Genomic DNA, 25,937 nt, shown 5'->3' on the forward strand with positions numbered 1-25,937 from the left:
AACAGGCATCTAAAAACAATACTGCAATTCTCTCATACATTATCAACTTTTTGTTGTTTTCCTTTGACAGGGACATTGCAGTGGAGGGTTAAGACACTTGGGTTATCACACTACTTGAGAAAATAAGGCATAAAATGTTTTTAAAAGCAAATATTTCATGCCTCTTTCTTGCTAAACCACAGCATGTACTTACTATTGATGCTCCATGTGTTGATACATATAAATACGTTAAGTAAATGGGTCACAAGAGTTTTCATGGACAAATGGCTAAGGGAAATGGGATATTAATCAGAACATGTGTTGTTATGATGACTTATCTTAATTGGGACCCAGGGCACTCCAGATGTTTGGTCCCTGTACACTCATGAAAAATAACCCATAAGGATCCTAGATTCTCATGTGGAAGGCAATTCCTTCATTAAAGAAATAGACCTACTTTTGTCAATACATAGAAGGTTACAGTGAGATATCTTCCCAGAACTAAGAAATAATGTTATCCTCTGAGAAGGAAGCAAGTAAAAAATCCAAAGGGCGGGATTAACTATTTGTAGAAACTACCTCAAGACAGTAGTGTTGACATCAGTGGCATAATCAATGGTGAAGTGCGTTGCAAATCAATCATTGCTAAAAACAGTTAAGCCCTACAGTCTTACAGGTTTAATTTTTAAAGTAAACTAGAAAGGACTCAAGGTTATTGTCATAGTAGCACCGCCTTGGGTATGAGAGAAAAGGACAGGGTACCAGCTAGTGTTCCCAGAACTGTTCACCATCTTTGGCCTATTTTACCCACCAGAGTTCATGATCTGGGCATAATTTTGGGAGGTATGCAAAGCTTATGATAACATGTTAGGAAAAGAAAATAAAAGAGAAAAAGTTTGAGGACCGTTGCCTTAAAAACAGAGAAGTTTCATCAAGATCAAGGTCCAGACATGTCCTCAAGGATGACTGAAAATGAACAAGAATGAGAATCTACCCCAAGATATCAACATATCTGATACTGAATGTGAGATCCAAAAGGAGACTAGATGTAAAAGGGGTGCCATGGAGGGCCGTCTCTTGCACTGTCAGTATCTAGGGTACACAAGATGGTCCCTATTCACTTTTCTTGGTAGATCCATCCCAATAGTAGAGACAGACGTTTCAGGATATTCTACCTTGAAGTCACAATTCATCAACTAACTCTCTCTACATTCTCAGCTTAGCAGGCAACTTTCTGATATGATTTGACTTCGCAAGTAGGTTTTCCTTCGGGAGAAAGAAACCGCTGACTGGCCAGTAGATGTGAGCATTCCAGTGTACATGAAGGATATATTTCACAGTAAACTGGCAATCAAAACCACACATTGGTCACAAGTATTCATTTTAGTGTCAACAAGTCTTCTACAGCATAATCCACCCTTCATTTACTGTCAATGTGGAATTCCTTCATCTGACAATGTCAAAAATAAGAAGTCCATATACATGTGGATCTATTTCTAGACCCTCTATTCTACTCCACTGACCCATTTGTCTATCTCGATGCCAATACTATACTGCCTTGATTATTATAGCTTTATAAGTCTTGAAATCAGGCCTACCTGTTTGGTCCTCCAATTTTTTCCTTCTTTTCCCAAGTTGCTTTGTCTATTCTGAGTGATTTGCATTTCCATATACATTTTAAAACCAGCATGTCAATTTCTACCCAAAAAGCCTGCTAGGATTTTAATTGGGATTGCATGGAATCTATAGATCAATTTAGAAAGAACTTAAATTTCAACTATCTTTGGAAAATCCCCAAATATTTGGAAACTAAAAATATATTTCTAAATAATCCTTAGATCAATGTAGAAATTAAAATAAAAATTAGAAAATATTTTGAAATGAATGTGAATAAAAATGCAACAAATCAGAGTTTGTGGCATGTTACTAAAATAGTATTTAGAGGGAAATATACAGCATTAAAGGCCTATATTAGAAAAGGAAAAATATCTCAAATCAATGACATTAACTTCCACTTTAAGAAACTAGAAAAAGAAGGCAAACCAAAACCCAAAAGCAAGCAGAAGAGAGGAAATAATACAGATCAGATCAGAATCAATGAAATAGAAACAGAAAAACAATGGAAAATATTAATGACAATGATTAATAAAATTTATTAACCTCTAGCCAGACTGGTCAGGAAAAAAAGAGAGAATACACAAATCACCAATATAAAAAATGATAAAGACAACATCACTATAAATTCTATAGCTATTAAAAAGAAAATAAAACAATATGAACATCCTATGACAATGTAATTCCATTGTGACCTGTGAACATCCTTTGTACGACTTGAATCACTTTACATTTATTGGGACTTGTTTTACATCCCAAAATGTAATCTATATTTATAAATGTCCTATGTGCACTTGAAAAGAATATGTATTCTCATACTGTGGGTGTTCTGGGAAGGCCAATTCAGTCAAGTTGGTTGATAATGTCATTCAAGTCTTCTTTTCCTTGCTGATTTTATATATACTTAGCCTATCGATGATTGAGAGAGGGATGTTAATGCTTCCAAATAGAATTGTGTATTAAAATTTTTTTACACTTCATTTCATGCATTTTGGTACATAAATGTAAAGTATTATTATATCCTCTTGATAAATAGACTTAATCATGAAATGAACCTCCTTTCTCTGGTGACAGTGTTTGCTATGAAATCTACTTTATCAGATATTAATATAATCATGTAAGCTTTCTTTTGATTACTGTTAGCTTGGCATACCAATTTCTATCCTTTTATTTTTGGGTTTTTGTGTCTTTTAATATAAAGGCAGAATATACTTGGGTCTTACAATCTGAAAATTTCTGCCTTTTATTTGGGCTGTTTAGACCATTTACATTTAATGTGATAACTGATATGCTCAGGGTTAAGTCTATATTCTTGCTATTTGTTTCCTATTTGTCTCATCTATTCTTTGTTCTCTTCCTATTCTTTTTCTACCTTTTTTGGATTAATTATTCTTATGATTCCATTTTATCTCTTTTGGCTTATTAGCTATATGTCATTATCTTGTTATTTTAGTAATTGCTTTAGAGTTTATAGTACATGCTCTTAATTTATCTCAATCTATTGGGTTGGCCAAAAACCCAAACGAACTTTTTGGCCAACCCAATACCTTCAATTGATACTATATCACTTCATGTATGATATTAGAACTTTACAATAGCGTATTTACATTTCTCCCCTTCTCACTTTTATGCTATTGTTGTCATATATTTTAGTTTTATATATGCTTTAAACTCAGTAATATATTATTATTTTGTTCAAATAGTCAATTATTTAAATAGTCAAGATATTTAAATGATAAGAAAAAATATTGTATATTTATCCATCTAGTTACCACTTTTAGTGCTCCTCATTTCTTTGTGTGGATCCATATTTCCATCTGGCATATCTATCCTTCTGCTGTTCTTTAACATTTTTTGTAGTGTAGATCTACCAGTAATGAATTCTTTCAGTTTTTATATCTGAAAGATATTGCTGTTGGCTATAGAATTCTTGGTTGAATTTTTCCCCTTAGCACTTTAAAGATGTTGCTCCACTGTTTTCTCACTTGCATTGTTTCTGATGAGATATCTACTGTTATCCTTATCTTTGTTCATATCTCCATGTGTATCTTTTTTTTTCTCTAGCTGTTTTTTAAATCTTTCTCTTCATTACTGGTTTGGAGTAATTTGATTATAATATGCTTTTGGTGTAATTTTCTTTATATTCCTTGTGCTTGTGTTTTATTGAGCTTCTTAAGTCTATGGACTTATAGTTTTCATCATTTGGCAAAATTTTAGCCATTACTTCATCAAATATTCTTTCCTCTTTTCTCTCTTCTTTACTTTAGGAACTCCAATTACACATATATTAGGCTGTTTGAAGGTGTCTTACAACTTACTGATGCTCTTTACAATTTCTATTCTTGTTTTCTGTGCTTCATTTCAGATAGTTTCTATTGCTAATTCTCACTACTCTTTTCTTCCAAAATGTCTAATCATATCCAGTGTGTTTATCATTAATCCCACACAATATTATTTAGTTAATACCATCCAGTATATTTTTCATATCAGACACTGTAGTTTTCATCTCTAGACATTTGATCATTTTTATATCTTTCATGTCTCTACTTAAACATATGGGCTACAGTTGTAAGAACTGTAAGAACTACTTTAATGCTCTTGTCTGCTAATTCTAACATCTGTTTCAGTTCTGGGTTGATTTCAATTGGTTGTTATTTTCCTCTTATTACTGGTAGCGTTTTCTTCCTTCTTTGCATGTCTAGTAATTTTTGATTGGATGTTAGATATTGTGAATTTTAGCTTGCTGGGAGTGTGTACACACACACACACACACACACACACAGACATGCTTTATCCTGGGATGCAGTTACTTGGAAATACTTTGATCCTCTTATATCTTGATTTTAAGATTTGTTAGGTGAGCCTAAAGCAACATTTAGCCTACAACTAATTATTCCCCTGCTAAGGCAAGACAATTATGAATATTCTACCCAATTCCCTTTAAATTCCAATTCCCTTTAAATTATGAGGTATTCTAGTCTGGCTAGTAGGAATAGGCACTTTTATTGCTCCGTGTGAAGTGTGAACATCAGGACTGTTCCTTCTAAACCTCTTGAATGGTTCTTTCCTAGTCTCAGGTGGTTTCCTCATTGAGAGTCAATTCGTACTCTGATGAATACTCTTCAGATTTCTAGAGTTCTATCTCTCTTCAGTTCTATCCTCTCTGGTGTTTTATCCCATTAATTATAGCTGCCTTGGTATCCTTGGATCCTTAGTCAACTCCTCAACTCAAGGAATCCATCAGGTCTGCCTGGAAACCCTCTCAATGCAGTAAGCTGAGGCAATCGTCAGGCTTACTTCATTTGTTTCTTGTCTCTTAGAGAGCACTGTCTTCATTTCTTGATGCCCAATATTTCTTGATGTCTTCATTCCTTGAAAAACCATTCTTCCACATATGTTGTCTTTTTTAAAAAATTGTTTCAGGTGGAAGGGTAAACCTAATTCTTGGTAGCCCTCTTTGCAGAAGCAGATGTCCATGGATTGTATTTTGTCCACTCTTTCCACTCTTCACAACTGACTTACATTTCATGAACCGACATCTTTAAACATTCCAATTCCCAGAACACTCAATAAAGGAAAAATTCCTGCTGAACTCCCTCCCTGGGACTTGGTAAATAACCTTGCAGGGCCTAATTATAGAGAATCATTTGAGAGACACAAACAGTGGCTATCTCTTATATCTCTGTTAATGTAGTCAAGTAAAATTAAGGGCAAATTCATATTTCTGGGCAACTATAAAAATTATAGCTATGCTGTTTCCAACATGACTAAAAACACACTGAAAATAATTCATTCATGTGGCACCCCACAAGTCTCCCCATGACAGTGTAAAAGCTTAGCCCCTGAGAGAATCTTGGCTCAGAAACCTAGATCTTTTTATGTTAGTACATTTCTCCCTAAGAAACAAGGTATTTTCAAAGAGCATTCATTCTTTGAAGTCAGTTAGAAAATTAGTGCTGCAGGGTACTAAACAGTACTTTAGTAGCCTGACAGAGATAATGTACAACTGCAATGTGTTCATTTTGCCAGGATGTAATTTACCCTTTCAGCACATGCTCCTTCTCTCTGTGTGTGACTCAGCTCATTGGAGTTTGGGAATAGCCAACTGTAGTCTAGTTTCCATTGAGTTTCTCTCTGAATGCATACAATATTAAACTTCAAAACGTAGTGGGTTTGATCACACTGGGCACTGAACTGTGCTTGGATACTCCCTTTCAAAAATTAGAGCTGGTTCCCAGGGGTTGGATTAAGGGTAGGAGCATTAAAAATAGTTAAATTGACTCCCTCTGGTCATCAGATGTAATAAGATCCATTAAAAAGAAATGTTCAAAATACATCTGTTTGTTACTAGATAGTTTCTAAAAATCAATATATCTACTGATATGCATATCATTTAAAAAATTTTCTAAAGTAGACAGTTTTAATGACCAATGGAGAAGGGGTATATGAAGTTGATCAAATTCTTTTCCACTTCATGCCACCAAGAAATAGCTTTAGTCCTGATGAGATTTGGGGCTAAGATAACACAAGTAACTAAAGCCCAATGATCTAAGTCCTGATGACACCAAAGCAATGATAATGACTGATGTCGTGTTAGCCCATCAATGAAATTAAAATACAAGGTTGTTCATGCCCAGACTTACAAGTATATGGACACACCAGACCCAATTTGAATCAGTGGAAGGTTGGAGTTATGGAGGGAAAAAGGATAGACATCAGAAAATGGCCCTTCTTTATTTACTGCATCCTGTTCACTGCCCTATGGGATCAAGAATCCTGTTCATTAAATAATCAAGCTTTATGCTTATTTGTACAATAGAACAAAATATCTATTTCATTACTTCTCCCCGCCAAAAAAAAAAAGTTTAATTATTTAAAATACTGGTGATAATTCAGTTAAAAAGGACACAGGTAAAATAAAAGGGCGTAATGAAGGTGATAAAATTTAACCTACAAATAAATAAAATATTAAAAAATAAATAAATAAAAAAAAAATTTAACCTACAATGCTCACATGAATACATTACAACAGTTATTTATAGCACAATACAAACATGCAACAAGATTCAAGACCCCATGTTAAAGATCTGGGAATTGGTTTATTCTGGGCTTTTATGCTGTAGGAATTCAGATGGGTCAGTCACTGGATATAGGATGGGTCAGGTGTCCAGGTGCTGGGTTTATAACTAACACCATTCTCCTCTACTGTACATATTCTGGCTTGTGTTACCTTGACTTGGGTCTAATGATGTCTGGTACTTGAACAAACCTCACCCATAACAGAGTCTGGCTAAGAGACTGCCATTCTGAATCCTATTTTATCTCCATGTGATTCATGTCTTAGTCACAATTATTCAAGGAGGGTATGTATTAAGCAAGTGGTTTCCATTTGCATAAACAATTTGGTAAAAAAATTGGACATGTGTGTTCCCCAGATATTATGTGATAAGACACCTGGGGTGAATTATTTGAATGATCTTCAAAGAAAGAACTGATTTCATGCATATGGGTAAAGAGAGCATATCACAATGGCTTAGAGATGAAAACTAAAGGCAATTCTTTCTTTTTAACAGATGCATGAGTTGTATTCAAATTTCTTCTTACTCCTCAACCTGATTACCCTGCATTTGTTCTTCTCTGACTAACCAAACTACTCAAAGAATAGCATAGTATCTAATACAATGTCTGCAGGGAGGTATGGTTCAAAGAGTCTGAGACCCTAACAAAAACCACTTCCTAAAACTTTCATTTTTAGTTTAATATCATTTATATGTATGGGGGGATAACTAGGAATAAGTCCATGTTATAATTGAAACAGGAGGATTATATAAAAGGTGAGAGTCGTTTTCTCAATCTGATGGTCCAAAGTTTGGAGGGCAATATAATTTGAACTTTCAGATTTTATAAAGAATGGAATGCTATTTATGCAAAGTAAAAGCAGTGCTCATGAAGCCCATTACAATGTAGGTTCATTCTAACTGGTCTGGGATTGTCATCCAAAGCTTGCCTTTAAGACGTACTCTTGCTGACCAAACTGTATTCTACAGCTATGTACATTCTCCAGTATGTGGGCCTCCCAGCATACTGATAACACTGAACAGATTTCTGTTTTTGTTTTTTCCAAAAATAATAACTCATTAAAGGTATAAAAAATTGAAAACTGAAAACATGGAACATTTCCCATTTACGCTGAATAATTCACAAAGACTTATATTCCATTCCATTATAATCAGCAAGCCCAGAATCAACTTTTCATAAAGTTTAAAATGAAAAATGGCAAGTGGGAAAAGAAAGAGTATAGAACTCATTTGTGATGGAGAAAGTGTGGTGGAAGGGAAAAGATACAACAATAATTTGTAAATTATTGAAAAAGGGATAATAGTACTCTTTAAATATAGTGAATGTTTTTTTCAGGGTATAAGACTATATTAGCAATTTCACACAATTGCAACTTTATGTGTAAATCTAACAAGCTTGCATTAAATTGCACAATTTATGGGAAAATATAATGGGAATTATGCTCTTACCATATGTTTTCTTTGAATCATTTCTGACATTGGATTGATCCTTCTTGTCTGTCTTATTTTTACCATCTTTCAAGTCACCTGAAAGTAATAAACATGACAAACAGTACATGTATAAAGCTAACAGGGAAGTTATAAATATCTTTAGATCTGTCAAGGTAAAAAAAGAAAAAAAACCACATAATTTTAGTCGTGAGGGGTTTACATGTCTGAGTGTAAATATCAGGAAACTGGATTAGGTCCTGGAAATTGGATTATGATCTGGAAATTAAGACTGAAAGTTCATGTTAAACAGGATTGTACTTAAGTCAATGGTGTTTATTTTCCAAGGAAGGCAGTTCAGCTTTACTATTAGGCTGTGGAGTGAGGAAAAACCTGGGTTACTGTAAGTTATATCAATTAATAGCTACTATTTAACTTCTATGTGCTTTTCCTTATCTGCAAAATAGTGATAATAATACCTACTTTATAGGCATAATATAAGGATAAATGCATTTAAGGTATTGAATGTGCTATCTGGCACGTCACTCAATGACAGCTGTTATTCTAAAACAGAGCTGTAAATGGTACTTTAATTAATGAGCTTGTTGAAATGTAATATGTAGAAGTTAAAAAACACTATGCACACCAGTGTAGAGTGAACACGTATCAAAAATTTATTTAATTCATTTATGAAGGAACCAGGAAGACAGTAAGGATGGTTCCAAGAGCATTTAAGGAAATGGATATTTCTAGGTATTTTAGAAATATGTTAAAATAAGATTGCTAGGTTACAGACGAAACTGGTTATGTCCTACAGGGCGATAAAACTATAACTGTTGGGGTTATCTCCTCTAGTAGTCAAAAATCTACATGTTAGTACATAATTTCACAGTACCTAGGCTTGAGCAAATAGTAAATGACAAAGTTAAACATAGTCGTGTTCTTCTAAAACAAGGGGTCAGCAATTTATTGCCCATGGGCCAACCTGGCTTGTTATCATTTTTGGAAATAAAGTTTTACTGGAACATAGCCACATCCATTCATTTATATAACGTCTGTAGTTGCTTTCCTGCTGCAATGGTAGAGTTGAATAGTTGCAACAGAGACATGCAAAGCCAGGAATATTTATTATCTGGGCCTACACAGAAAAAGTTTGCTGACCCCTGCCTAAGACAGTTAAATAATCCTTGGGCAGGTCTTTTTGACAATATGCCAGTGTGACATTGAAAGGACATGGTATTTCTTCTCTCAGATTTATTCTCAAGTTTTGGATATTTTTCTTACAAATCTTACTGATGGCAGCTTTCTTTTTAGCCTGCATAAACCCAAGAATAGATTACTACTAAATTACTGGCATTAATAAAGCAAAAAGACCCTAATAATTATTGCAGCCAGGAAGCGGGGAGCAGGGCCCAAGGCGGGAAGGGTACATTTATCTTTTCTACTTTCTTTGTGCCAGGCAGTGTGCTAAATGCTTTACATGCATCATTTCATTAAATTCTCATAGCAACCCCATTATGAAGGTACTATTATTGAAAGTAGACAAATTCATCAAAGATTAATTCACTAAGTGATCAATTTGCTGAATAACAAAGTCACCAAATGATTGAGGATGTTTTCCAAGTTTGAGTTTTTCCTTGACTTCACTGCGGACACTCTGTCACACGCTGGTCAGGCCAGCTGTGTTGAGTGCAGTGGACTGCTCTCCTGAATGTGTTTCACACACTCTCAGGCTGCATCTCTGCCCCAAACTTTGCAAGAGTGTCTGCTGCTATAGCAAAACTGCTCCTGTTGGCTACTTTAGATCTGGTTTAAGCCATTGATCTGACAAATGACCAACTGATCTTTCCACAAAGTGATTTTGCTTAAATATTAAATAGTCTTAAGCAAAAACTCACAAAATCATCTCCATTTTATGGCTCTGGAACCTGAAGCACAGATAAAATAATTTACCGTAACATACACAGATAGGTCTGATTCTAGAGGCCAAGCTCTCAAGCACTGTATTTTGCAACTTCCCTATGAAGCTTAAGTTCTAGATTTCAGACTTCCATTTACTGTTGCCATTTTTAAATGCCTTTGGCCTATAGATTTATATAGAAATGGTTACCCAAGGATAACTCAAGACCATTTTAGGTTACATTCTACAAAATAAGTAGTTTTAATGGAATTTGACAAATTTTAAGCTTGAGGGAAGGGGAGTCAACTCTGGCCACAGTGCAAGCAGGAGGAGTCTGAGTGAAGCACATGGTCATTGCACGTTACCACCACCAATGGCCAAAATAGATGGATTCCTTTGGAAACCCCATGGAACAGTTCAAACACTGGCTTTTCCCTGTTTTAAGGATGCCAGAAATGAACTCAAGGATGATCCTGAGCCTTGTAGTCAAACTAATTCCCTACAGAAAAATGGTCTTTCTTTCCTCAATGAGACTTCACACCTCTAATGCACAATACTTTAAGGTTTCAGGGTTGCCCTGGACTGGAGTTTTACCCACAGCTGCAGCAAGGCCAGGATGTCTTCCAGAAGTCAGCAGGAGTAGTCTGATGTGCTGGATGCTAGCCAGCAGCCTGTGGAAGCCTGCCTTCTCCTCAGTCAGGGTTGGGGAGGCTAAAGGGGAAAGTACCTTGATGGAGACCAAAGCTTAGGGGTTCCCATGATTGCTGATAGGGGACCAAATGTCTAGAACCACAATTAGCCAATATCCTTCAGCTCCATCCTGGAAGTCTCTTGAGCGACCACAAAGAAGGGTGCCGGGAAAGTGACACATGTTTGTTTGATGATGTTCCTTGAACAGAATCCATTAGGTAATTTCCCATGGGTTGAATATGGACTAACGGCTGATGTGAGCTGTTATTCAATAAACAGGGGGAAACAAAAGAGCCTTTCTGTGCAGTTATAAATCATTTTAATTAGGCTGCTGCAACCAAGTCCCGAACCACCATTAGCCTTTATTATTATTGCTCAAAATTGATTTCTTTTCCCGCCTCTCATTTAATACTTAATTTTTAAGGGAAGTGGTAGACTACTGCTTACTTTGGGAAATGAAGGCAGTAGTGAATCAATCCAGCCTAGCTGAAGGCTCAGGCTCCTGTTTTCTTTCAGGCACTCACCCTAACCATCTTCAAAATAAATGATTGCCACCTCTGCCCTCTCTGGTATTTGTTTATACCTGTCTCGTAGAATGTATAACCTCCTTTGTGACCAGCATGTTTGTATTCATTGGTTTCTCTCCCTGACCAGACCAGGGGTTGGCAAACTATGGCCCATGAGCCAAACGTGGCCCCAGTGCCTGGTCATATAGGTCCCACAACCTGAAAACAGTTTTTAATATTATTAAATGGTTGAAAAAAGAGAAGGATATTTAATGACATGTGAAAATTTAAATTCTCATAAATAAAGTTTTATTGCAACATAGCCATGCTCACTTGTTTACATGTTATCTGTGGCTGCTTTTGTGCTAAAACAAGAGTGTTAAGTAGTTGCAAAAGAAACTGTATAGCTGCAAAGCATAAAATTTACTCTCTGGTCCTTTATAGAAAGAGTGTGTCAACTCCTGGAATAAATAGATTATAAGCTTCTTGTGGACAGTAGCTGGGTCTCAATATTCATCCTATTTCCTACTCTCACCAACAGCACCGAACCTCGCAAATAAGGGCATGCTGGTTAAGGAAAACAGAATTTGGACTCACATATTCCTATTTGACCTGAAATCTCTACTTAATGTTTGCTTGGCCTTAAGCAAGTGATTTAACCTTTCTGAGTCTCAGTTTCCTCATCTGCAAAATGGAAATGAGTATATCTACCTCATACAGTTGTTAGGATTTTTAAATGATTCAATGTATGTAAAATCCCACGTAGTGTCCGGCACATACTAAGCATTCCATAAATGTTACTGACATAATAATGGCTGTTTTTATTACGGGAAAGACATTTTAAACCCACTTCCCTAACAGAAAAAAAAGTAGGGAAGAAACACATCTTGCCTTTCTCACCAGTCCTTACATATTCCCCCTCTGGGAAGGAGAGACTCATCTAGAAGGAAGAGTTGACTATGCACAACTCAGCCCAGCCACCCGTTTCTCCAGCCCCCAGCCCCCCTCTGAGATGCGTTTTCCATGAGACACACACCTTTTCTGTTACTGCAGAAGCAGCCTGCTTAGGTGTGGAGTGGGGGGTGAGGGGCGAGGCCTGAACCCACCTGCTCTGCCAGTGTCCCATGGGCCATGCCCAGTTCAGGGCAGATGTGTGCAGAAGCCCATGTGCTCAGCAGATCAAGTCTGTGTTTTCCAGTTCAGCTCCAGTTGCAGTGGAGCTAACATTGTGATCACTTTCTGATTCTGGTATCTCCCTCTCAGTTGGTTCCACCCTCAGTAGGGGAAGACAGGAGTGTTTTGCATTGCTCTCTAAAACTCCAGCAGCTGTATTATAAATTCTTATTGAATTGAACATATTTTCTGACCTATGATGTGCTTGAATACAAAGCAAACTAGTTACGAGCTGTCTCCAGAACCTGGCTGCTGAAGGGCTGGGCAAGTCGGATGATGGCCTTCCCTGCCTCCTGGGGTGTTCGTGGAGCTTACCTGAAGGAATTTAGGCAAAGCTCTTGGAACACGACATGAGCTTTTTTTTTTTTAAAACACCTTTTCATTTTTTTTATTTATTTAATTTATTTATTTGGTTGCTTTGGGTCTTCGTTGCTGTGCGCGGGCTTTCTCTAGTTGCAGCGAGCGGGGGCTACTCTTCATTGCGATGCGCGGGCTTCTCACTGCGGTGGCTTCTTTTGTTGCGGAGCACGGGCTCTAGGCGCGAGGGCTTCAGGAGTTGTGGCACGTGGGCTCAGTAATTGTGGTTCACAGGCTCTAGAGTGCAGGCTCAGTAGTTGCGGCACACAGGACTAGTTGCTCCGCGGCATGTGGGATCTTCCGGGAGCAGGGATCGAACTCGTGTCCCCTGCGTTGGCAGGCGGATTCTTAACCACTGCGCCACCGGGGAAGTCCTGACATGAGCTCTTATCATTATTACATGTATTAAAACGTTGTTTTCTGTTCTACATGTTATATATGTCAATTGCAAAAATAATTGGAGAGTGTCATGCTAAACACTTTCTACGTATTTCTCATTTACTTGGGCTGTGTAGCATAATAGCTAGACCATGGTTCAGAGGAGATCACCTGGACCTACCAGGCAGCTGAGAGAGTGAATATGTAAAGAGAGAATTTATTTATTTATTTATCTATTTATTTATTTATTTTTATTCTTTTTAAAGGATGGTCTTTTATTTTTTATTTATTTTTTGGCTGCGCCACGTGGCTTGCCGGATCTTAGTTCCCCAACCAGGGATCGAACCCGGGCCCTCTGCAGAGGAAGCGCCGAGTCCTAACCACTGAACCACCAGGAAATTCCCAAGAGAGAATTTTAAACAGCATCTGGTGTATAATCAATAAATGCTAGTTGTTTTATTGTCATTGTTGCTTTTGCTACCATTATTATTATTGGAAGCTCACAAGTGGCCCAGGCTGTGAGCAGTTATTATTATGCACATTTTACAGAGACAATGGAAGGTTAAGTAACCTGGCCAAGGCCAGCAAGAAGTGAGAGGCACAGCTGTGACTTGAATCCAGGTCTGTCTGACTGCCAAAGGACCATGCCACAACCTGGCACTTGAACGCTCCAGTGACTCTGAACTTCCTGCTCTTCCCTAAACAAGGTAAGCAATTCCATGCCCCTATGCATTAGCTCATCGTATTCTCTCTGGCTGAGAAGTCCCTGTGTCCCCCCAAATTTCAGCATTTGAAACGCAGCTTAGACATCACCTCTTCTTGAAGCTTTCTTTGACATTTACTACATCTGGCAATCCCCAGACCCAACAAAGCTCCTCTTTTCTGCACATGGCCCTTGGGTATTTTATCTGCCATGCCACTACTGTTACTGGCTCAGAATTAATTCTGAGGGTGTCCATATCCCCTAGGAGACTGTGGACTTCTTGTGGCCTTTTCATTTCTAAATTCTCAGTGCCAAGAGCAGTGCTTGGCACGGAGTTGTTAACCAATAAATATTTGTTGCATTAAATATAAGAAATCATCAACTGTATACACACGACGGTGACCAGCTCATCCTGGTCTGTCTGGAACTTTTCTGGTTTTACTACTGAAAGCCCTGAATCCCAGGAAACCGCTCATTCCCAGGCTAACTGGGACGACTGGTCATCCTAATGTATACACTTGTTCACTTACAGATATACAGACAATACTCTGGAAATAGACCTTAGGCAGACATGAGTGCCGGCCCTGCCAGGGGGATGGTACCTACGGAAGACTGCCTTTCCATTCATCCATTCCTGCGCTAAGCACTCAGGAACGTGCTGGAATTGCTAATAGGGATTTCCCCTGCTGGTAGGCAGGCGCTGGCCAGAGTCTCCAGAACTACCCAGTTGGAAAGGGCCCAAAAGATATAAATCTCCCCAGAGAGCATGGCCTAAGCAAGCTTCTGGCTGCTTTGGATGGGATCCTAATAGGATCCACAGCCTAGGGAGGTATGGTCAGAAGCAGCTGGATGGCCAGGGCGGCCCTGCTCCGTGACCTGTCCTCACAGGGGCAGTTCTTTGCCAGCGTCCATCCATCACATCATTAGTGCCCTGAAAAGAGCCTTTCACCAGCGCAATCCTACTCACCATTCTGTTGCTTTTCTCCTGATGACTTCTCAGCTTTGGAATTTTTCCCACGCGGGCTGTCACTTTTGTTGGTTCCTGTTCCGTTGACTTGATTCTTAGCTTCCCCAGATGCCTTTTTCTCGGCTTTACCAGATGCACCTTCTTCAGCCTGGCTTTTGGCTTCCATTTCCTTTTGCTTCTCCTCTGCGGCCAGGCGAGCCTTTTCTTCTGCTTCCTTCTTGGCCTTCTCCTCTGCATCCAGAACAAGCCAGGAAAGGTGGAGAAAAGATAAAAAGAGGTCATGCCATTAGGAGAATTGTCTCTCTGAACAAAAGCAAGAATTTGCATTGGGAATTAATGCATTAAAATGACCTAAGGTGTTTACTGTGTGTTTGGGGTATAATTTTGGCTAATTCAAGTCAGTTTGGTATGTATATTCAGGAAACCAATAAAATCTGTTCATGGTGATGTCATTTCTGAAAACAGTGGGTTAGAAGAAGGGGATGGGGAGAAAGTAATAATAAGGATAATAATAATTAATAAACCAATACTGTAATTGGCATTATTAATATTAATATTACCATCAATAAGTTCTCTTGAGTGTGTCCTCTATGCCAGGTATTACACTAAGTGCTTTCCAAGGATTACTTCCTCTCATTCTCAACCTCATATGGCAGCGACTATTATTGTAACCCTATTTTACAAATGTGGAATTGAGGCTCAGAGACATTACAAAGCTCTCCCACAGCCCAGTAAAAACTGAAGTTTCATGTAGATTTGCTTAGGAACTGGAGTTTAAACATAAAAAAGCTGATTAAAAAACCAAAATACAGGGAAAATAACCACCACTAGAATAATACTGTTGCAGGCCACTGTCTGTGAATTAAAACGTAGGAGGAGGGTAATTAGGCCTCCCAAAAAAACATGGTCTTCAAACTGTCCACAGGATGAGAGGTGGCCTTTAGTTTGGCCAGGGATGCTGGTCTGTGTCTTCTTCTTTAATGAGAGGATGTCAGCCTTATTTCCAATTTGGTTGACTGTGATAGGGTCTGGCTCTGCGTTTAATCAAAAACATAGTGTAATTGCCTATGGTCAAGGATTCATGAAAAAATGGATACATTCATTCAACTAATATTTATTGAGCAGCTACAGTGTCAAGTACTGTTTTAGGCACTGGGAATACAGCAGCAAGCAAGAAGACTTATGGAGTAGAAAATACCATAATTAAGCAAACAAATCACTAAGATAATTTCAGATGGTGAAAAGAGTTTTACAAAAAAGTAAAGCAGAGTAATATGATGGAACATGATCAGCATAAAGGAAGGAGGTGGCATTAGGTAAGGAGGTGAAGTAGGTGACATTTGACCAAATCTTGAATGATGAATTGCTGACCATGCAATAATCAAGAAAAAAGAGCATTCCAGGCAGAGGAAATAAAAAGTGTAAGGCCGTGAGACTGGAATGAGCTTGGTATGTTCTAGGGACAATGAGTTAGCCAGTATGGCTAAAGCAAATTTAGTAAGGGGTTAGTGACAGATGATGTGCTCAAGTGACCAAGGACATGCAAGGTTGAGATCATGCAGAGCCTTGGAGGCAATGAAGTGGAGCTGGATTGTAGGAAGTAACCTACAGAGACCAATGGAAGGCACCTAACAGAAACCAATCCTCCCTTAAGGTCTACAGACTCACTGTCTAGCATTCAATTCACTCAAAAGGGCTTCCAACCTCCACTATGAAAAGCATTATTGCATTTTTTTTCTCTAGATGTGTTACAAATGCCCCACACCTCATTAGCAGGGGTCTTCTTTACTTCCCTTGGTTAGCCCTGGTCCTGAGAACAGCTGGCTTTCATAGATGACAAGTGAGATTTTAATCTAATGGGCACCAGAGTAGTTATGCATGTGATCACGTTTCCCTTTGTTTCAGCTGCTAAAGAGCACAAAGCCCAGATTTGGTTCCAGGTTCACACGTTCGCCGGGCTTTATGGCGTATCTTGTGCATGTCTATGACCTCTGGCTTCATTTTACTCTTCCTGCCCTTACATTTGCCTGGCTCAGATGTCCTCCTTAATATATTATGAAGTTTTCATTCATCCTTTCATTGATTCATCCAACCACCTATCCAAACCAATACACTGGCCTCACCCCTGACAAATTAAATCAGACTCTGGAGGGAGAGAGGCAAGAATAGGATATTTTTAATGCTCTCCAGATGAGTCTAACACGCAATAAGGATTGATAAGCACTGATTTAAATTTTAAATGCTTGCCATTCAATATTTCACGATATTCTACTTCCCAACAGGATGTATTTATAATTTACAGTGAAAAGGTAAGGAAAAATTTCTTAACAAAATTGCATAACTATGTGCATATATAGTATAATATGTCTTCTGACTCCTACAGAAAGGTACAACTAAAGAGTAAAAGAATGCCCTTGCAGAAGATAGGGAGATGGCATTCTCAGTACGCTGCAGGCCCACAGAAGGCTCCCTAGAATGTTCATCCAGACTTCCTCTTATCCTTCTGTAATGCCCCGAGGACAAAGGTCAGATGTCATCTCCATCACTGAATTCCCAGTGCTTGGTATAACGCCTGGCACCTAGCAGATGCTCATGGAGTGTTTGTTGACTAAACGAAACGTATAAGAGGGTGTGATTCACCCTATCTGCCAATGAACCTGACTCATATTCCATCATCAGCAATCCAGACCAGTATAAAATACAGGAACTATACACACCCTAAAGTCCTATCCTGAAAAAAATTAGCCATTTGACTGTATTTGACTATAGGTAAGTAAAAAGATGACTGTACTTACTACACAGAGAGGGAAAGAGGGCCAAGGGGGAAGAGAATTCATTTATACTCAGATATCAGGTAAAATAGTGTATAATCCTCTCACAGAATCCCCACTGAATCTACTGCAAACTTTCAACATTCAAAATATCACCAAGTTAAAAGTAATTTTGATGAAAGCTGAAGGTGTTAAATTCTGCTTTGCTACAAGAGCACAACATATTATCTGAGCAAGAAAAATTCATTTGACAACTGAGTCAGACGAATTTTCTACGGAAAATCTAGCAAAAAAAAAACCCAAAAAACTGCGGGGGGTACATTTCAGAAACAAGTCTGTTTGGGCTCAACTACTGTTGACAGCAGGCAATTAATGTTTAAATTAGTGAATGGTAGCTCTTATGACATCATAATCAGATCCGACATGATTCCTTTCTCTGCAGCAATCATGTTCCAATGGATGGCTCTGAAATGTTCTACAACTTCTCTACTCTACTCCTATCTCTTCTTTGTATCTCTGAAATATCTGATATTAGTGTGATCAGCCATCAGCATCCAGTGCTACTACTCAAAATAAGTAGACAAAAACAAGCAAACACATAAATAAGAAAAGAGAAAATAAATTGACAGAAGGAACAGCTGTTCCACTGTAATCCAATTCCCTTATATTTTCAGGGTGAAATATTAATATACATAAAATCTTTCCTACTATGAGACAAAGTAGGTGATAGAACAATTAATTTGTACATGGTAACAGTTCCAGAGATGACATATATACAAAGAATTAACTTTTCAGGTTTTAGATTTAACATCCATGGAACTCCTAGGCTCCTAGACCGGTAGAAAGCAAACACTGTAGTTCAATCTCATTTCCTTCTGCTTTCCATTTCACACCATCTGTAGTGATGTGATCATTATGAAAATGGCCAAAAGCAAGGAGCTAAAGACTTAAGGTAGAGCACAGCCCTCATGATCTATAAATTACATTCCTCCTGAGAGCTGGTTCTATCCCACACTGAATGTCTGTGCAGTCTTAGAGAAATACATTGATTTCTTCATTTAATTTGCCTTTCTGAATAATGATACTATAGGCTCTTGGTTAAAAATGATATTCGGCTAATTATTCCTTAATATAATTCTCTGAAATGCCTACCTAAACCACCTACAAACAGAGAGAGAAAGAAAGAAAAGGAAAGAAACTAACTTAATAAAGACAACCAAGACACTATGTGAATTCTGAATAGTCAACTTTTGATTATATACAAGAACAACAGAAAGGTACTCCTAGCCAATTCAGGACTCAGAAGATGTTCCCATTGGACTTTTCTAAAAATTTTAGCAAAAGTGCTTCAGCTGACAGAAAAATTCAATCAACATTAAAAACTCAGAATGAGGGAATTCCCTGGCAGTCCAGTGGTTAGGACTCTGCACTTTCACTGCCGAGGGAGCAGGTTCAATCTCTGGTCGGGGAACTAAGACTCTGCAAGCAGAGCAGCGGGGCCAAAAAAAAAAAAAAATCTCAGAATGAGGAAAATATGTTAATGATGTCAGTAAAACTAGTACATCATAGTGTTAAATAAAAATAATTGTTAAGCTAGATATAAAACTTGATGCAAATATTTAAAATAATATTAAAGAATAAGTTAATTGTAAAATAGCAATTTACTTACAATCACCTAGGTTGAAAATCTTTTATTGTTTCAATAAAAACTGAGTGACAATGGAGGAAATTTTAAAAAATTCAGTAAACTTCAGTACTTGCAAAGGAGTATCATTATATACTATTTCATATTTACATTGATAGAGACATAATTCAATAAAAAATATGAAGATAATCTGTAGTAAAATAAAAATAGGATATATTTTTTAAAAACATAAACAAAGTTAAAAGGTATAATATATGACTAACTAACTGGACAGAGGTAGGGCAGAAACTGCAAGACAGTTTGTCAACTGAAGAATTACTATTCTTAATATATAAAAAGTTATTATTAATTAGTAATAAAAATATAAACATCCCAATGAGAAAAATAAAGGGGGAAAATATAGGGAAATGGCACTCTCATTATACTTCTACTGAAAGAGAACACGGTTTAAAAAAAAAGAACTTTCCAGAAAGAAATTTGATAATATACATCAAGAGCTTTAGAATTTTTCATCTACTTTGACAGAGGAATTCCATATCTAGAAATTTACCCTAAATAATCAGATGTAGGCTCAAAGACTGCTGAACTTGTATGTTCATAACAATGTTATATACAATAATGAAGAACTGGAAACCAAAATGCTCAGTAACAGAGAAATGGTTCAACTATGGTATTCCAAACAATGTAGCCATTTACATCATATTTTCTAAGAATATTCAGAATCAGAATAAAATCTTCAAAATAGAAATAGAGAAGGAAAATACTATATTACACTATAATCTCAACTTAAGGGGAAATTTTTACTTATAAATGTGCATAGAAAATCAAATTAAAAAGAATTACATCAGAATTTCAACAGTAAATTGAAATTTACTGTTTCGGCTGGAGAGGTTATGAGTGATTTTTATTTTCTTCTTTATATATTTTGTTTATATTTCAGCATGGTAACCTAAACACCTACTATTCTTACACCAGAAAAAAATGTTTAAAAAGTATTAAATCCTGAATGGAAACTGATCAATATTTATCAGACTTGCAAATTGTTATACCTACATATCTTTGTTTGGGAATAATGATTTTCAGCCCTAAGAGCTGTAAAAAAAATACTGATTCAATCTTTCCTAACAACTATGCGTTCTGGCCTAGCTAGCTTTGTAAATCAGGTTGATTAATAAAACTAAGACTTTAGATCCAATTCCATTTCTGATCAATTTAATAACAACATACATTCAAGTGCCCCATGCAGGGCAGCCTTTGCTGAAATCGGGGTTTTCTGGTAAAAAAGAATCATGAGCAAAACAGCCTGGAATAGTATAGCACAAACCAATCTCCAATGGAAAAACAGATGCAAACTGAATTTCTTAATACCAGCCAACCAGCCAATGGCATTATTGGGAAGCTGAAAATGTTATAAAATATTAATTATAGGTTGGCATTTTGACCACCACCTTCTTAACTTTGCATTCAAACTTCTAACTTTCTTTTCCAGTTTTTCAAAATAACAGCTACTACTTATCAGGCACTAACCATGTGCAGGCTCTGTTCTCAGTGCTTTACATATATAAGTTCTGTTCTTTTCATCAACTCTGTGATGTCTATTATCATCCCCCAAAGGGAATTTTTCTCAAAGACTCTGCCTGAATTTGCCAAAGAGCACAGGGCAAGTAGGGATTCAATTCTCTCTTTCCCCAACTAACTTTTGCTTTGATACCCAAACTATCCTCTCACGAAATATATGTGTGCCTTTTTCCTTGTTCTCCCTTTCCAAATTCATGGCTCAACCCCAGGCATCCTTCAAATCCTAGCTACAAGATGCCTTCTCAAGCACCCCAACCGAGGTTAGGGACAAGTTAGCTTAAGACTATCTCTATCAGCATACCTCACATATTTAAAAACTATTAGTGCTTATTCATCTGTTCTTTTTAAAGGGCCAATTTTCTCCTAGAAAAGAAACTGCCTAATGCTCCCCCAGGTGATTAGTTTCAGAAGGTAATTTTAGTAAGCCAGATAATTGCAAACAAATTATTTTAAAGTACCACTTTCAATTTCGTGTTGTCAGGAACTGAATTTTCAAGTGTTAATGAGTGTAATTGATTATGAGAGTGCTTCTTTGAAATGATGCAGTAGCTACCATTGCTGCTTGCAGTGCCTGCCAACAGGGAGGATTTCAATGTTTAAAGCACCTGAATAGACTGTGAGAGGCCACACCTAGAATATGGAAGAGGCGTTGGCTCCCTCCAGAGCTCAGGATGCAACCTCTGTCCCCAAATGATAAGGGCCCAATTATGCCTTAAAAGAGTCGTAAAGATAAACCCTTTGCCCCACCTGAACTGAGCAGCCACTTGGACAGGACACAATGTTGGCCTTTGAATAACTCCAGCAGTGAGGTCTCATCTCTTCCACACTAGAAGCAGCCCCCTGCCCCCAACGTTTGAGGACCAAGACTGTCAGAATGTGCTGTGCCTGTCTACTCCTACTCTTCTTCTCACTTGTGCAGACACTGGGTGGATAAAAGTGTGGGATGCTGTGACCGGGGATAAAACTTTCCTTGCCTATAATGAGTGTCTGGGGCTTGGGGCCAGTAGGTGCTGGCGATGAGTGCAAGGCTTCAACTGAACTCCCGTTCTTACTTTGAAAGAAACTCTGTACAAATGCCTCCCTGCCCCTACCCAGGAGACTGCGAGCTTTGAGGATAAGGATGTCTGTTATTCACCTCTGTGAATAACACAGAGTACAGAGCCTGGCATACAGCAGGCATTCAATAGATGTTGGTAAAAACTGACTGTTGTGGAAGGCTCATCTCCACAAACCCCATTGAGATCAGTCTCCCTGCTGAGCTCTAGAGCCATCCACATCTGTGCCCTCTCTGGAATCAGGCATCACAGCTTCCTAAGACTTACCTCAGGGATGTGTTCCTACCTAGACTATAGCATGAGCATGTAGTATGTACGAATCATGTATCACATGCTCAATAAACACAAACATGCATATGAGCAAATGAATTTCAGCTTTCAAAAAACAGATTTCAGGGTTTTTTGTTTGTTTGTTTCTAGTACCAAGAGTGATGACTTTTCTGTCTTCAAATTTCTGTTAACCTGCACATTACCTTCATCTTAGAAGGTTAGCCTGAGTAATGGCTGAAGGGAAATTGAGAACATGAAAGATAAAAATGCATGTAAGGAGATTAAAGCCCCTTCTATCCCAACATAATGGCCGAGGTGGCTACTGGCCAGGCTTCATTTAGATAAAAGAAGGAATAAAGGCCTCATAAATGTGCCGCATGACATGAAATAAGAATGACAAAATGGCCTAGCAGAAACCAAGAAATAGCAACACCCATTCTCTGTAGAATCTTCATTTCGAGAAGAGTCTGGTCATATAGCACAAAGGTCACGCTGTCGGGAAGCCTGGTGGTCAGCCTCATTCTCTCGTGCACTGAGTGTTAGATATAATGAAGATCAAAAGATGGTCGATCCTAACATTCAGCAATTTGAATTTATATCCTGAGTTTGTGCTTCATTTGCAACATCTATAAATCAGGGGTGGCAGTGCCTTGCTTTGTAAGCGGGTCTGAGTGGTTTGGATAATATTCCCCAGCAGCGCGTTACCTTTGGGCACCTTGGCCCTCCATCTCTCCCGATTGATGTGCACCACCTCAGTCCAAGTGGCTTTAAAACTCTTACAGTCAACAGGGATGACCGAATTGTTGATTGGGGCACTTCCTTCTGAGCCAGAGCTCTTGACACCTGATCGCTTTGCATCTGCCAAACTGATGTTGTTCAAACTGGAGGACAAAAAAAACCATACGGAAGAATTGGGAGATTGGGATTGACATACATACACTAATATGTATAAAATAGATAACTAATAAGAACCTGCTGTATAAAAAAATAAATTCAATTCAATTCAAAAATTCAAAAAAAAAAAAAACCATACGGAAGAGGAGGGTTAGTGTTTGGAAAATGTGTGCCAATAAACAAGCCTAAGAGAAGAGTGGTTAACTAACACTCAGCAAGTTACTGTCGTGAAATTCCTGGGGCCTGAGCTTTGTAATTCCTATTTTCCATATTCAACAGCTGGGAAAGTCTCCATATTCAGCAGGAAAAAAAACCCCCAAGATTTCAGACTCATGACTATTGATCGTCTCCATAGTCCCCATATTTCAGATGTTCTTTTTCCATATGACTAGGTTCCCCACACAAGAATTCTCTGCCTTTGACTTTCGGAAATTAATGCATTTAAACTTGACTTCTACTTGGTTCCACAGTTCACCCACCTGCCTCCACACTGACCACTTTTCCAAGTTACCCAGTCACTTGGTCCTCTTTCTTTCCAGCTCTCCCTCCCCCTGAAGTCAAGATCCTCTGATCCCAGGATCCCCAAGGCCAGAGTAAGGTGATTTCCTTATGTTCCTGGGGAAGGCGGAGAGGCACAGACAGCATGGAGATTGTGGGAGATCGGTCATGCAGGAGACCTTTTTAAAGATGATATCATTTTCAGCTTTAAACATAGGGAATACAGTAATATATATAATATTATAATACAGAAAGTGCCATCCTTCTGGGAAACTTTAAAGTATCACACACTTCCAAGGAGCTACAGTAGTGACTGACACAAATGCAAATCCACTGAATGACAATCAAGACTGACTAGATAAGTAGGGCAGGTCTCAGCCCAGCGCCGGCAGAGCTGTGGAGCTGTGGGACTCGGGCAGGGGACTTCCGTCCTCCTTGTTAGCAGCATTGACTGGGTCCCTCCACCTTAAGCATCCCTGGGGTCCCACTGTCCTAATATTCTTCTTGCCTTTCTTCCTCCTATTTACTCCTTCTCTTGCTCTTTTCTTCTTTTTCTTCATTACATTTCTCTCCTTTATGACAAAGCCCAAGGTTTTGCATGGACGAGGAGGAGGGGAGAGTTGTACTACTGGTAATACTACTAGTAAAGACTGAGCATTAGCTTTATTGTAGCTGACACTTCCTCTGTGCTGGACCCTGTTATCAGGGCTTTATGGAGATTAAATAATTCATTTAATCCTCCCAGTAACCTATGAGTATAATCCATGCTTTCTCAGATGGGGAAACTGAGGCAACTTGCTTGAGATGGCACAGCTAATAAGTAATGGAATCAGGATGTTTAACCCAGGATTGTGACTCCAGAGGCTGTGCTCTTTGACTATTAAACTACCCTCAATATAGTGAAGTTGTGGCAGAAGGTGATTTAAAATTTCAGTTTTTTTCTATTTTCTTCCTGAACCTAGAAATGAAAGTCAGTTTCATTTCTTGTGATAACTCTGATCAGTGGTACTTTCCTTTTGGAGTATGGGGAGCAAGGACTCTCTGGGCACAGCAGGTAAAGTGCAGTGACTGATGCTGTTGTGAGCAAAGCTGCCAAAAGAGAGAATGTGGGGTGGGGGGTTGGTACTGGGAACCTGCTGGTCATGACCTAGACCCTGGTCACCCCCTTACAGGCCAGCCTGGAGAGTACAGAGAGTACAACTTTGAGTCCTCCTTTTATCTTTTATAAGGAGGAGGTAGGATGAACATAATTATGAAGTACCACCCCCATCCCTTCCAGAAGAAGTCTATCCGCATGGACAGGCCACCCTGACCCCCAGCTTTCAAGATTCAGCACTGACCTTGAACGCCTCTGTCCTGTCCCACCAGTTTGAGAGGTTTCATCAATTAGTGGACTCAAGATCTTTTCTGTCATGTCTGTGAGCACAGTGAAGGTGGGTTCCACAATGAAATCAATGAAGCCTGAAGAGAAACAGCAAAACTTCAGAGGAACTGCATATTAACTTGGGCCTTTCCATATGTTCCCATGCCAACTGATGGGTTGTATCTTTCTTTTAAAATTCATCTTCATAGGAGCGCCAGATCAGATTAGGAGAGAATAGGTTGGTCTTAATCATTTAATATATTCCTTGTTTTGAATATCATGAGTCAGTTCCATTTCTCCTACATAACCTTCCTATAACTTTTTAGGAGATAGTTCAATAAAGTGCTTAAAAATGCAAGTTCAACATCTACTATGTAAAAAAACGATGTAATAAGTGCTGCATAAAAGACTAAGATGTGTAACACAACCTGCCTGCCCTTGGAAGCTTATAGGAGGAATTAAATGAGCACAAAAATGGAAAGGGCTAAAGGAGAAGCCCAAATAAAGGCCCCTGGGAAGGTAAGGGAGGGAGGATATTTTCCCTCCCACCGAGAAGGCTGCAAACAGCATCATGGAGGTTGTGATGTTTGAGCTGAGCCCTTAAGGGTATTCATTCTAGATGCAGGGGGTGAAATAAGCAAAGTGACAAGGATGGGGAAAAGTGCAGGATGTGTCTGGAGAATGACTGGGGCGTAGGGATTCTTTTGAAGTCAGAAAGGGAAAGCCTGGGAGACAGGTCATTATCAGCTCAGGAGGGAGGTTCTTAAGTATCAGGCTAAAGGTTAGGATTTAGATAGGCACTAGAAGCCCCTTGAGATGTCTGGGCAGCATTGTAATAAGATTTTTTTCTGATGTTACTTGGGAAAGTTAATCTGGCAAGATGGATGGGAAGGGAGAGAGCAATAGGGGCTGAGGCTGGGAAACTCATTTTAGAAGCTGTTGCAATAGCTCAAAGGCAAGGTAAGGAAGGCGAGATCCAGTGCCATTTTAAGGTGAGAGTGTGATGGAGGCACAGATACATGCACAGCGGGAGGTGGTCCTGCCTCTAGGTGGGATCTGTCAGAGACTTCCAACAGGAAGGCAGAGAGAA

General features: G+C 38.5%; 1 protein-coding gene across 1 annotated transcript in view; it reads right to left on the minus strand.

The window, feature by feature from the left end:
• PDE1C (phosphodiesterase 1C) overlaps window positions 1–25,937 on the minus strand; it is a 546,503-nt gene that overhangs the window by 38,353 nt on the left and 482,213 nt on the right. Inside the window, exons 14-17 of the mRNA XM_061197893.1 lie at window positions 24,825–24,945; window positions 22,798–22,973; window positions 14,774–15,004; window positions 8,121–8,198 (exon numbers count right to left, since the gene is read on the minus strand). Coding sequence (XP_061053876.1) covers window positions 8,121–8,198; window positions 14,774–15,004; window positions 22,798–22,973; window positions 24,825–24,945 — 606 coding nt within the window. The remainder of the gene's footprint in view (window positions 1–8,120; window positions 8,199–14,773; window positions 15,005–22,797; window positions 22,974–24,824; window positions 24,946–25,937) is intronic.

This window comes from Eubalaena glacialis, chromosome 8 (genome assembly GCF_028564815.1).
Source record: "Eubalaena glacialis isolate mEubGla1 chromosome 8, mEubGla1.1.hap2.+ XY, whole genome shotgun sequence".
Taxonomy (NCBI): domain Eukaryota; kingdom Metazoa; phylum Chordata; class Mammalia; order Artiodactyla; family Balaenidae; genus Eubalaena; species Eubalaena glacialis.